Below are 14,336 nucleotides of genomic sequence, written 5' to 3'. Positions count from 1 at the left end.
TAGGTATGTAGAGATATATATAAGTAAGGGTCCATGATAAAAATAAGGTGGAACAATATACAAATGAGAGAAACGAAAATATACGCACTAGAGAACTTGGAGGACAGTGGATGGATGCATCTGGATGGCTGGCGTTATAGGGCGCTCAAGCGCGGGAACGCGCGCGCGCATATACATCGTGAAGCGCAGGAAGTGTGCGCACATGGCGCAGGAAAGTTGCACTAGTGAAAGGTGCCATATCACACCATGAGAGGCATGAGTCTCTACACCGTATCACGGCCAAAGGTTGGAGTAAGTCTGTAGCTTAGTGCCCCATCAGTCACACAACATCAGGCCTACTTTAAAAGCTGCATACTGACAATCAAGTTCATGCACCAGTACATCACCTGTGTGAGCAGCACTCAGAATGCGTATCAGGTGGGTGAACAGTGCACCGAGCTCAAACTCATGCATGAGGTCTACAACCAGCATCACAAACAGATTGAATCCAAGGAAACTGAGCCTCTCTGAAAATGCTGTAGAGACTCATGCCTCTCATGGTGTGATATGGCACCTTTCACTAGGGAGTTCATTGCACAAACTTGCAGCACCACTCTGTGTGCTGTCCACAGCTATCCCTATATGAGGCGCAGCTTTCCCGCGCAACATGCGCCATGCGCACACAATTCCCGCACTTTGTGATGTATATGCATGCGCGCTTTCCCGCGCTTGAGCACCCTATAGCGCCAGCCATCCAGATGCATCCATCCACTGTCCACCAAGCTCTCTAGTGCGTATATTTCCATTTCTCTTATTAGCATATCGTTCCACCTTTATTTTTATCATGGACTCTCACTCATATATATCTTTACATACCTTACTCGGTAGCGCTTTGGCTCCGCATGACAGCGCTTAGGTGCGCTATATAAGCGCCAGCAGTATATACTTCACTTGGCACCTTACTTCACCTCTCACTTTACCTACTACTTACTACCTAGAAAGTCGCAGTAGAAATCTATTCCTTGACACTTTGCACTCTCATCTCTTGTCTTACATTATATCATCACTTAAGCTTAGTCTCTCTCATTTCCACATACCTGCACGCACTTTCCCACACTTCGCGCATCACGTGCGCGCGCGTTCCCGCGCCTTTGTGCCTTGCATGCACCTGCGCTTTCTCGCGCTTCACTTTAGCGCACACTTCTAGATCCTTGCTGCACTCGCTTCCCCTTTAGGGTCGAACACACTTGTCTTCTCAAGTATAGCAGACTAGGCAATGCGCGACCTTACAACATTTACAGATACAGTCAGGAGCCTCATTCGCGCCTCACAGTATTGTTGTTTCTACAATGTGTTCTGAAAAATCATGGTTAGTATTCATACAAAGTGCCACAGCGATGCCAATGTACAGGAGTAGGTACCAACAACTGGTCTTTCAATATATTTTCAACGTAGTTGCTGCAACACTGTAACCACTGTTGTAGACGATCAAACGTGAGATTGTGACTTTATTTTTCTGGGAATTGTCATCTATGCACGCAAGGGTCTGGCATTGTTTCATGTTGAGTGACAAGCCCAGATTCTGAATGCAGGATTTCGGAATGAGGCATCGGGGACATGGGCAGCCACCCAGATTCTGTATTGTAGCCAATAATACCCTGACAATGGATTGTGCAATCATTTAGTTGATTACCGCTCTAAGTAGTATAAAAATCGACTTACTTTTCTGGATAGTTGGCAGAGTATGTGAAGATCCGAGGGTAAAAGTGACACTGAATTCCATCACAACAGCATATCACAATCCTGTGCTTGCAGGCTTCTACAAACTCATCATCAAGCATAATCATCCATTGCGCCATAAAGTCAGCACCAGGGCCTTTACCACCAAATGTCGGAAATTTCCTAAGTCGGTTGCAATAGGGTACCTTTGAGTCTTGGTACCAACCGTATTGATACCGAGTTGAGATTTTGTACCGATGTTCCATTATTGATACTCAATAGGAATATTTCTACTGAAGTTGCGATATTGATAGCGAAAGTTGGATTATTCAAGGTGAGTCACATTATTGATACCGGGTCACAACCTCATTGACACTGATTATGTACTTTTAAATCAATACATCTTCTGCAGCGTGCACTGCGGCACTGTCCGATCCAGTCAACACTTCCTCCCTCTATCAACTGCACCCCCCAATTGTTTTTCTACATCTTACTGGTATGTCAGTATCATCTTGAAGTCTGAATCTAACACTGATGCATCAGTATTATGACAGAACACCACAACTTTCATCATCATATGCCTCCAGATCAGTATTGCCTGTGTTCAATTTGTGGCGCATCCTACCATCGACAAGGTCTCCGGACACATGAAAACGCATGCCGAAAGCGATCTGAACAGAGGAGAGAGGATGTTGAACTTGCTAGAGAGATTCGCCGAGGTACGACATAATATCAATCTGTCAATTGATGTTGCGTCTGAATCAATTTAAATCAATTCATAGAGAGAGAACATAATGTGCAAATAGGGTCTGGACCCGTGTTTGTTGGCGACCAACCATCCAGCTCAGCTCTTCATATGTTTTCACTAATATCTAGCTCACAGCCTTGAATTGATTGCCATTTGTGACTTGTTTTGGGCTTTTCATTCAAGCCACTGCCTATCATCATTCACAGGACAATGATGCCTTTGATATTGATGGTCAAATAGACTATCCTAATGATCCTGACATCAGACAGATGAATAGTACATTTATTCTCTCCACCTTCCCCATCCATTCAGCTCACAACGTTCCTTTCAGGTTCTCCACCACCCGAATCTAGAACGGCATCACCTCGACCCCAGTTTGAGGAGGATGACATCCAAGTCCAGTATTGTCCCAGTAGTCAGCGCCCAACACAGGTTTTTTAGTTTGAGGATTATGGACGTGGTCTTGGCGCCCCCACAGTAGTTCCACTGGTTGAACCTGAGCCATGGTACCCATTCCAAACTCGGATCGACTTTGAAGTTGTGGAGCTTGTTCTCGAAGCAGCACTCACTCACCAGCAGACAGACCAGTGTAGAGACTCATGCCTCTCATGGTGTGATATGGCACTTTTCACTAGGGATTACATAGCACGAACTTGCAGCACCACTCTGTGTGCTATCCGCAGTTATTCCTATATGAGGCGCAGCTTTCTCGCGCAACGCACGCCATGTGCGCACCATTCCCGTGCTTCGCGATGTATATGCACATGCGCGTTCCCGCGCTTGAGCACCCTATAGCGCCAGCCATCCAGAAGCATCCATCCACTGTCCACCAAGCCCTCTAGTGTGTATATTTCTATTTCTCTCATTTGCATATTGTTCCGTCTTTATTTTTATCATGGACTCTCACTCATATATCTTTACATACCTACTCGGTAGCGCTTTGGCTCCGCATGACCACGCTTAGGCGCGCTATATAAGCACCAGCAGTACATACTATTACTTACTTACTTTTCCTACCTTTCACTTACTTTTTTCACCCAACTTTACTTACATACTTAATACCTAGAAAGTCGCAGTAGAAATCTATTCATTAGCACATCGCATCTCACATCTCTTATCTTGCTTTATATCATCACTTAAGCTTAGTCTCTCATTTCCGCATACACGCGCGCACTTTCCCGTGCTTCGCGCAATACGCGCGCGCGTTCCCGCGCCTTGCGCGCACCTGCGCTTTCTCACGCTTCGCTTCAGCGCGTACCTCTAGATCTTCACTCCACTTGCTTCCCCTTTAGGGTCAAACGCACATGTCTCCTCAAGTAACGCAGACTAGGCAATGCGCGACCTTACAACTATTTACAGATACAGTCAGGAGCATCATTTGTTCCTCTCAGTATTGTTGTTTCTACACCGGCTTTTCGACCTCATTCGTTGCACCAAGTCTGAACAGTTCATGCTTCGGAATCGCAAAGATGTATGAGATACATGGGATGCAGCTTCGTTTAAATTGACACCTGTCTGTATTCAATTTCTCTAAGTGTAAACTAATCTAAGGCTTTTGCGATAACAGTTTGTAAAGGAAGAGGTAGTTGTGCCATTTCAAGGTGATGATAAGACATTTCAACTATTCCATCGCTCGATATGGGACTGGGCTGTGGATCTCCTTCAGGATCCCCAAGTTGGTCCGCATTTTGTCTTTGATGCTGAACGGTGTAGAGAATCATGCCTCTCATGGTGTGATATGGCGCTTTACACTAGGAGTACATAGCACGAACTTGCAGCACCACTCTGTGTGCTATCCGCAGTTATTCCTATATGAGGCGCAGCTTTCCCATGCAGCGCGCACCATTCCCGTGCTTCACAATGTATACGCGCACACGTGTTCCCGCGCTTGAGTGCCCTATAGTGCCAGCCATCCAGAAGCACCCATCCACTGTCCACCAAGCCCTCTAGTGTGTATATTTCTATTTCTCTCATTTGCATATTGTTCTGTCTTTATTTTTATCATGGATTCTCACTCATATATATCTTTACATACCTACTCGATAGCGCTTCAGCTCCGCATTACAGCGCTTAGGCGCGCTATATAAGTGCCAGCAGTACATAGTACTACTCACTTTCCATTTTTACCACTTACTTTTCCTACAACTGCACCTCTCACTTTACCTAGCACTTACTACTTAGTAGAACATAGTAGAAATCTATTCCTCTACACTTCGCATCTCTCTTCACTTATCTTGCATTATATTACCACTTAAGCTTTGTCTCTCTATTGTTTCCGCATATGCGCGCGCGCTTTCCCACACTTCGCGCCAATACGCGCGCGTTTTCCCGCGCCTTGCGCACACCTGTGCATTCTCGCGCCTTGCTTCAGCGCGTACCTCTAGATCTTTGCTGCACTCACTTCCCCTTTAGGGTTGAACGCACTTGTCTCCTCAAGTAACGCAGACTAGGCAATGCGCAACCTTACAACATTTTATAGATACAGTCAGGAGCATCATTTGTTCCTCTCAGTATTGTTGTTTCTACAATGGCTTTCGAAGTTTAACAGTGACAAGTTCATTCGGTTCATTCACGAGCCTTGGACAGCCAACACATTCTGGGAGTATCAAGTATGCAACACTATTGTTTTATGGGTCTGTGCCATGTATTAATGTAGCATTGTTATAGTCACAAATACCATCAGATGCCAAGCTTCTCGCCTTCATTCTTTACACAGATAAAGTCAAATTGTCATTGTTTGGTCGGGCGAAAGGTTATCCTGTCATTGCTTGGTGCGCTAACCTTCCTGTTGCCATTCGTAATGGAGAAGGCTTGGGTGGTGGACGTGTAGTGGGATGGTTACCAATTGTTAATTCTGTCCTTCACTCAATGACTGAATATTATCAACTAACAGTACTTTGACAGGTGAAGGAGGACAAGAAGCACTCCGGAAAGCCGGTATATGTCAACCTCAAAAATGCAGTATGGCATCAATCATTTCTGAAGATCCTTGCCTGCCTCGCACTGCTGTTGAAGTTTGGATCTGCCGTTAAATGCTGGGATGACATCATTTGTATCTTCTATCCGATCATACTCATACTCTCTGCAGACTACGAAGAACAGTTTGTGTCAATATTAATGCTCCCTCGGTAACGTCTTTGACACTCTTACAGGTCTGTGATGGCATTGATTCGTGGTCTGATGGGAAAATTCCCTTGCCCTATATGTCTTGTGCCTCATGACGAGCTTTCTAAGACATCTAATATTTATCCTCTTTGCACATCTGCAGGTGCGAAGGCATTACGTGTTCAGGCCCAAGAGTCTACAACCTTGGAAGCACGAGAACAAATACTGAGCTCCAAGAGCCTTCGTGATGTTGATGTAAGTCTTTGTTTTGTTTCTGACTCTATTAATATTTAAATTGTCGTACTTAGAATTCATTTGATACCATGGAGAATACTGATGTTCATCGGGCTCTCTCAAATGACAAACTCCACTTTAATTATGGTGGCCTTTTCAGTGATCACCTGTGGGCTGAACTGCAAAAGTGGATCGAAAGTTCAGGTCAACAAGCTGCTGTGCAGATTGACAGCTCGTGCATAGGTTTGTCTATATTTTACAGATGCTAATTTAGATTTCCAGCTTTCACTCGTTTCCACGCTGGTGAAATCTCAATCATTTCGACCAGGTTACATCGATATCTTTTTCTGATGGAACAAAGTATGAAGATATATCAAAGGAAAGTTACTCTAGTAGTAGACTATTCACCATTAACTTAATTAAACAAATGTAGCTTATTGTCTTTGCAGCTCATAATGTATTTCGTCAAGATCAGGATTCAGAGGCTTATCTTCTGCTCCGTTGTATTCGTAGCTATGTGGAATTCAACACATATGCTTCATTAGATGTCCATACTGAAGACACTATCAAAGATGGCTGAAAAGCTCTCGAAAATTTGACTCAATTGATGGATGTATGTTCTTTGTATATTATATTCTCAACCAGCAACACATTGATTCAACTAATATTGCGAGTCAGAAATACATCGAAGACATGTTAGACTTAATTGACAAGTCATGGAATTTCCCGAAGAAACATCTTTCTGCGCATCTCTTCGACAATATTGAGGCAAAAGGTGTCACCCGAAACTATAACACGAAACCGAATGAAAAAATGCATGGCCCACTGAAGGATGCTTATCAGGATCATACAAACTTCAAGAACTTCGCTGAGCAGGTAAGCATTACTATTACAACAGTATATATTAAGTGCTGATGGAATTTGAAGATTCTCCGATATAACCATGACAGCCTTATCGCAGAATACATTCGTGGCAAGTTGAGCTGTCTCAATGCGCAAAAACTCAGCCTACTCGACACATCAGATCTGCCCGAGATTGATTCAGAGACTGAATCAACAACAGATGGGCTACATTTCAGTCTTGGCTCACCACAGGCAATGCAGTCATTTGCGGATGTTGAAGCCAGTAAGACAGGCAATCCGGCCTTCATTCGATTTCAGATCAAGCTGAATGAATTTTTGAACCATGCATTCAATGCCAACAATATACCATTTCCCAATGGGAGACGAATCCAACTCACTGCTGATGACACGGTGTGTCAACATTGCAAAGCACATTATTAGTAACTTATCGGAATCATTAACAGATCACTGAGTACCGATTTCTTAAAGTCAACTATGCATCACTCGTTGACTGGCATGTATCTGCCGACTATCTCCGATGCAGTCCAATGTTTCACGGATTGCCTCGATATGATTTCGTCATCCTGCAGACAGAAGCTAGCGTCATCTTCGCACAATTATTGATGGTCTTCACCTGCATGGTCGGAGATGTCCAATACCCTATCGTGCTCACTCTCCCATATGATCAACCTGTTGGTGCTCGTCCACGGAAGGACAAAGATCTTGACTTCTGGCAAGTTAAGGCAAAGCCTCAAGTCTCCGCAGAATTCTTTTTGGTGCAATCCATCATCCATGGTTGTGTATTGGTGGAAGACAGTAGCAGACCCAATGAGGCTTTGGTTGTTGACACTCTTGATACAGATATGTTCCTTCGCATAAAGGAAATTCGTACTAATAGTACTACAGCTGGTTAGTAGGTTACTTGTGACTGATTTGTTCACCTTGACCTTTGTTTGACTGCATTGTCCTACACTAAAGCGGCGAGTTATTAGCTTCCCCTTCAACAATGATCATTATCCCGTGCACCACACTCCCTCTCACCTGCCGCAATGACAAAGGACCAGCTCGGACTCCAGAGGAGAAAAAGCGACAACTGGAAGACCTCTCAGTGACGGCCCATTACTGCCACTACGATTCAGAGGCTGACTGCCAATGGTCATTAATCCTCGCGCATTTCAACAAGTGTTTCGATTCCCACCTTTGCCCAAAAGGTTGTGACAACTGTTTGAGAGGTGGAACAGTTTTTCGCCAGCTGTACACCTTGGAGGCGCAGCAGGTCCAGGCAATCCGGCTATTTGGGGAAACGGCCTCCACAGATAGGATCGCCCTCAGTCATTTCAAAGATGCATACATGGGTTGGATTCAGAACTGGGCGAAGGTTCATGAGAGTGGGCAAGGATGTGGATTCAGATGGAGACCTGGACCATACTATCATAAGTGCGATGCTAAGCGCCGATATATTTGCGATAGCACAAGAAGCCTCTGTGGCATGCCTCAGCGGCAACCTCCCCATTGAACTGGCATTTAGAGATAGTAATGCCACTTACCGCTGCTTCTACTCTTGCACCAGTTCATGTATCATCACCTGCTCTAACACCAAGCAAGAAGGTTCACACATTCTTGCCTTAATCTATGTTGTCCTAGCTAACATGTCCTGAATAATTAGGCTGCTACAGCCCTGGCAAGTATTACCTCACTAGTCTCGCCAACCAAGCCATCTTAACGGACACCCTTCCTGTTTTGATCGATGATCGCAAGTGTTCCATCTCGATGCTGGACTCTCAGACAGCCAATGATGAGGACACCCTTCCTGTTTTGATCGGTTTTCACAAGCGTTCAATCTCGCTGGACTCTCAGAACACCGAGGACAAGCTTGAAGAGCTTCGCAAGAAGTTTGTCGGTGAAATTGACCTACCTGAAAGTCAGTGACTTAATTTCATTTGCGAATCAATCTTCAACTTAACTTTTTAGATATGGTAAATGTACTATGGACATTCTTGCAGGCATCTCATCGTGTGTTCGGAAGCTCGCATGCTTCTAGAAGATTTGCACAGTATTGGTTGTTGGCTCTCTGCAGCTGACAACCCAGAAGATTCGCACAATATTGGTCGTTGGCTCTCTGTAGCTGACGACCTGGAAGATTCGCACAATATTGGTCATTGGCTCTCCATAGCAGGTAGCCTCAAATCCGTCGCTTAGGCACCCAGGACAGCACAACCACTGGTCCAACGCCGCAACAAGCCTGGATTAATGGTATCCCTCAAATTTCTGAGCCCGCCATCACTTCCAAACCCACTTGCTCCCCATCAACACTTACATCAAGGATTCCACCCACCCTGAATACCTCTTTGATGCCATGGAGACTACCTGGCCTTATGTTCTCCAACGAGCGCATCAACCGTGATGAGTGTATGTGCACTGATTTGCCTGCTTGCTCTTGAGCCATCTCAAATGTCGTCCACACCATCCTCAGGCTGTCGCCATCGAGGATTCATCGAGCAAGGCCATACTCAAGTTTCAAAAAAAGTTGGTCAAGCTTAAGATGAAAACTGGCCTGCAGTAGTTCAAGGACCATCTCGTGTAGAGTCAGAGGTTCACCGCTGTAAGGATTACATCCCCGATTAGCCGAGTCATGCAGCGATGGGTTCACTGCAACATCGTCACAATCATCAGTCCCAGCAGCAGGCTCCTCGTTGGGTTGGAGTTGGCCAAGACCAAGTGCTCGTGCCTGGCCAGCAATGCGCCGCCGCAGCCTCGATGTTACAACACAGCCGGCTTGCTCCACAGCTCACCAGACCATAAGCATGCTGTCCAGTCTGCTCCATTCTGTCAGCTGACGGACCTCCTCGTGAAGCCCATCTGCCATGAGCTCCTTCAAAACAGACAGGGGAACACAACCATGTGCCAAGTTGATGAGTGTCTGGATCGACAAACAGCTCGGCCCGGTTACCTGAGATGGCGCAAGGAGGTCAAAAATCCTATGTGTGCTATCAATGTTGTGTAGTGAGCCAAGATTGATCATATTCTGTGAGTTGTGTATCCAAATTTTTGGTGGTCCATCAGCAATCTGATGTACGGGATCTGGGTGCTGCAGAACCCTCTTCGAAAAGCATGTGTTGGACTACTCAAAGGTGAATGTCAGTCACACGATTGAACCTAACTCATTGGAAAAGGACTTCTAGATGTGTCATTGCACTTAATTACAGCTCTCCACATGCACTATACCACATGCTGAGTGCCGCATTGTCAATGACATCAGATGATTATGCAATAATATGCTGACATTTTTGCCAAGTCCATTGGTTTCAATCGGTCTTCCAACCTAGATTCAACCAACTTTGTCGTTCATTGACACTGTAACTGTAATTGTTACATCGACAAGACTCAGTTTGACGATACTTTGAGGATCACGGAATGGCAGCTACAACCTCTCGACATAAATGTAATGCAGCTATGACTCATGTCGCTGTGTCTACAGGTAAGTTGCATCGTTTTCTCTGCCTCCCATCAAGCCACGAGGCTAATTTGTTTGATTATCAGTGCTATACTGCAATATCAAGCTACCTCATGTACGACCATGTGTTCCTTTTGTTCCGACATTGCCCATCAACTGCCCCATCTATAAGTTGTCTGCCCCATCGTATTTTTATGACCACTGAGTCTGAAATTCAACCCACTGCAGGTATCTCTCTCATTGACATTATGCCCCAGCAGGCTCCCCGTCACGTCGTTCAATCTGATGCGTCTGAATCGGACTTCGACGATTTGGACTCTCCATCTCTTACAGCGGGGATCTCATCAACTGCTAGTCATCAGTCATCTGAAACAGTCTCCAACAGCCGCAGGCAACAGTCGCATGGGGACATTGAGGTATTGTAGTCATGTAATGCTTGCAACTATTCAATATACTGATTCTCATGTCTTAAGATCGTTCGGTGCTTGCAGTTGGAAAACCAGGCACTCAAGAACGATAACTGTACTCTGGGCGAGAAGAACAAGACTTTGTCATCTAATCAACGCCAGCATTCAAGCACTCAAGTCCCAGATGAGCTGAAAGTTTTCGATGTCGAGCTCTTGACCTTTTCCCGCAAGTACGGAATTGTTGCGGAGATGTTCCCACCTGAGCATTGTATCCTCAAACTCCCTGTGCTGAACCCTCCACCTGCAATCATATCCGGGAGTCGCTATGCCAGCAAAAGTGCTGAAGAGCTCGGTCTCGTGACTGAGCTATACTCACTTCTTCCAGACCATCTCCATCAGTTTGTACCGACTTCGCATTTTCAATCGTTGGTACGTCAGTCTATTATATTGTGTGACCTAACAATGATTATTATTATGTACTGCAGCTAGAACAACAACTTCAAGGCGGTCGCTTGAGCGAAATCGGCAAGTTAAGGGTGATGGCAGGTTGAATATTCAGTCTTGATCTGTCGTACTTCAACATTGGTTTTACAAATTGGGACACAATCCCTGAAATCCAGAAGATGCTCGGTACTGGTCCAGGTAATTGTTCACCATTGTCGAAGTTCCCACCCATCCTTTTTACGAGGCAGGAAAGGGACCCTACGATGTCCACGGTTTTTGGAAATTGGGAGCCACTCTCAAAGGTACTTGTTTTATTTATCACTGTCTGAATCTATTCTTATGCTGTCTGGTCCAATTCACCCAGGCAATCAGGATTGTAATGTTTGGGAAAAATTCACTAGATATTGCTGGATGGCCTTGTGCCAAGTGCAATGCTCGAAAATGGGGCATCACCTCATGCACCCCTAGTCTTCTTGCCTGGGGTTGGGTCGCAGTGAGTTCTTTAAGCCTTCGCTACAATCAATTTACAGTATCTAACATTTCTTTAGTTAATCTTCATTCTGTCCCCCAACACTTCGTTCACCAAAGACGGAGTTGGTGCGAAGTCTCGTCTACTGTATGCGGCAATGTTTGCAGCCTACAAACAATTGTGGGTGACGCTTTGGGAAGAGCCATGCATTCTGTCGATCCACCAACAAATCGATCGCCATGTCTGGCAGTCAACATCATCTTCCAATATCGCGACTTCAGATGCTGAAGGCAAGGATTTGACATCCAATCTAATGTGCTTGGCCCTTGCCAATGCAGGGCGCAAAGATCGAGAATCAGACTCTCCGACTACTGATGGTCACCGTGTCTCTCCAGTTCCCCCCAGTTCACCAACACTCGCTCTGGCTGCACCACCTGCCTTTCCCCTCACTGCACTAGCACCAGCCATCACCCCTGCTGTCGAGACTACTGCCACTGTAACCCCTCCTGCTCCAGTTGCGCTTGCGGCTGATGAAACCCCTCCAGTTCCTGATGTACCTGACAGTGTGGAAATGCTGCCACCAGCAGCTTCATCCTCCAGTCGACAGGGCTGTGGAAGGGGAAAGAGGGGTGGGCTAGCGGCTATATCATTGTCAGCAGAGCAGCGAGAAACACAGACTTGGAGAAGGAACTAGAACTACTGTTGCAGTGTATTACAGTAGTATTATGCAGTCAGATTAGTGCTCATTGTAATCTCAATTTGTTGGTTTCAATGATGTTCGAATTGACTTCAAACTGAACAATATTTATTGAGACAAAGTTAGGAAGCCTTGGGATCTCAATTGCAACCTACAATGAAACTGACTTGCAGCCGACAGTTAATATTACTAATTGGGTTGAAACTTTCGTTGAAAGGCACACTTGCAACCAGCTTGTGACATAATTGTAACATAATGCTCTTTTATTGTAACACGTTGGAACCTAGGCTCGTCATTGGATCCTTGCAACCCATTGCAAGGTCATGAATCCCAAATAGGAAATTTCCGACAAACTGTGCAGTAGCAAAATCCTTGAAATTATCCGGAAGCTTGAAGACGATGCACACATGAGGATAGAATAAAAACCTGAAGAAGAACATGGGCACCTACGTGATTGAAATAGGTGACATGACTGCATAGCCGGCAAGAAGGTTTACATCTTCAGTACTTGGACTCATTCCCAAAAAACATGTAGCAGGGCCAGAGTTTGGAATTGCTAAAGGAGGTCAAATGTGTCGTGTCTGACCAAAACATGAGAGCAACAACAACGCGCTCTAGATCACACCCAGGCTCCGGTGGTGACTCTTGGAGTTCACGGTGCGCCTGAATGAAAGACTCGGATGTATAAAGTTCACCATGAACACGAATGGGTCTTTCAGATCGTCCGCGATTCCAAAGCAGTTCGTAAGGCTGATAGTAGAAGAGTTCGTCGTGCTTAACATTTGCAAGCTTTTCGCGGATGACAGATACGAGCGGTCGGTGATATAGGTCTGCGGTGAGATAATCACGGATGCCTGGGTTATCTGCGCGATTGGAAATGGGAATCTTGATATTAATTGCGCTCTTCTTCCACCCAGCGCCTTCAAATGGCATATTCCCCTCTGCGTCTTCGGAGCTAGATCCGAGTTGTTGATCGATCAAGTTCCAGCGCGTAGAACGGATATCTTCAAGTCGAAACTCAGGATCGCAGATAACCCGTAACAATTCCTTAAAACTCTTCTGCGACTTCTGCAAACCCCCATTCCAAAACCAGTCGCCAAGCCCAAATGATGATTTGTTTGGATATGGGTAGAAAGCGTCCAGATCTTCCCCACCGCCATCATGATCCTGCATTGGGTGTCCGGGCCTGCTGGGATCCTGACCTTCTGGGTCTGAATGTGTCAGAGTGAGGTTCTCCAAAGTGGTAATCTCATCTGGATCGTGAGTTGGCAGGCGACTACTATAATATTGTCGTGAAAGTCCGAATATATTAGGAAGCGTGCGCAAGATGCGCAGGGCGCACGACAGTGGTGAACTTGTATCCGAGACAGACGAAGTATCTGCAGCGGGGGATGGGGCTTGCTCAACGATAGGTGGTGGTAGTGGCTGAGGGAGAATATCTCGGAACCGTGCGGGAAGACGCCGGTTGAGGCGCCGTGGGCGACGTTCTGCAAGCGACCGTGGATCTTCTACTGCCTGTGAGACTTCCGGAGGACTGCATATATCCTAAAAGACCATTCCGGTGTCAATGGTAAGAATATGATCTGCATTCAGGGTGACACTCACATTGTGTTCAATTTCGATGCCTGCCATGGGAAGCTCCGATCCTGATCCTGAATTTCCACCGAATTCTACTCTGTCGACAGTGATAGCAGCCTGCTCGGAACTGAACTCTGAGCCAGAAAATTCATAATCCAGTGGTGGGCGCACCCTGCTCTCTCCCGATGAAGTTCGAGTTGTCGCATTACAGCTAGAGGTTGAGGTAAACACAGCCGCCTCACCATGTCCGTCTTCTTTACACAGCTTTTTTCTTGTAGTCCATACTTCTTTGGCCTTTGTTAGCGCATTCGAAAGGCGTTTCTTTCTCTTTCTGCACGTTCGTTGATGGTTTGCATATGCGTTTAGCTGAGCGAAGCTTCTTCCGCAAGTACAATTAGTCGAGTATGCTGCCAAGTACACGTCTGGTGAAGACGAGAGTGAGCCGTCCATGGAAGTTCAGGTCTAAGTCGATGAAACGAATCAGACTAACGAGTAGTAACCGGAGTGTCATTGATACTAACGTTTTGTAGTAGTTGAAGGCACCTGCTAGTAGTAGACTGCCGGCGGTAAGTACAGTATCAGAAAGCGGACGGAACAAAGTATTCAATATCTCTTGGATGCAAGTAGAAGGTACCCACAGTGGTAGAGGCTACCGGTTA

At 45.7% G+C, this 14,336-nt stretch overlaps 3 protein-coding genes across 3 annotated transcripts; 2 read left to right on the top strand and 1 right to left on the bottom strand.

Annotated features, from left to right (window-relative positions):
* Positions 1–4,899: 4,899 nt before the first annotated feature.
* F5891DRAFT_1238949 (uncharacterized protein) lies at positions 4,900–8,557 on the top strand (the record flags this gene model as incomplete). The annotated part of the gene is made up of 11 exons (XM_041369685.1): positions 4,900–5,055; positions 5,114–5,293; positions 5,351–5,547; positions 5,599–5,806; positions 5,860–6,003; positions 6,464–6,661; positions 6,713–7,039; positions 7,093–7,541; positions 7,607–8,065; positions 8,127–8,236; positions 8,295–8,557. 11 exons carry the CDS (start codon positions 4,900–4,902, stop codon positions 8,555–8,557), a joined length of 2,691 nt encoding a protein of 896 aa, XP_041232382.1.
* Positions 8,558–10,276: 1,719 nt separating this feature from the next.
* Positions 10,277–12,096, top strand: F5891DRAFT_1182216 (uncharacterized protein; the record flags this gene model as incomplete). The annotated part of the gene is made up of 6 exons (XM_041366133.1): positions 10,277–10,498; positions 10,556–10,918; positions 10,975–11,018; positions 11,049–11,235; positions 11,298–11,426; positions 11,482–12,096. The coding sequence occupies 6 exons, from the start codon at positions 10,277–10,279 to the stop codon at positions 12,094–12,096; spliced, it is 1,560 nt and encodes a 519-aa protein (XP_041232381.1).
* Positions 12,097–12,600: 504 nt separating this feature from the next.
* F5891DRAFT_1182215 (uncharacterized protein) lies at positions 12,601–14,127 on the bottom strand (the record flags this gene model as incomplete). The annotated part of the gene is made up of 2 exons (XM_041366132.1): positions 12,601–13,644; positions 13,705–14,127. The coding sequence occupies 2 exons, from the start codon at positions 14,125–14,127 to the stop codon at positions 12,601–12,603; spliced, it is 1,467 nt and encodes a 488-aa protein (XP_041232380.1).
* Between the last annotated feature and the right edge of the window lie 209 nt (positions 14,128–14,336).

This window comes from Suillus fuscotomentosus (genome assembly GCF_016647785.1).
Source record: "Suillus fuscotomentosus strain FC203 chromosome Unknown F5891scaffold_4, whole genome shotgun sequence".
Lineage (NCBI taxonomy): Eukaryota > Fungi > Basidiomycota > Agaricomycetes > Boletales > Suillaceae > Suillus > Suillus fuscotomentosus.
Note: the sequence above shows the minus strand (reverse complement) of the source record. Positions and strands in the feature narration are given on the sequence as shown.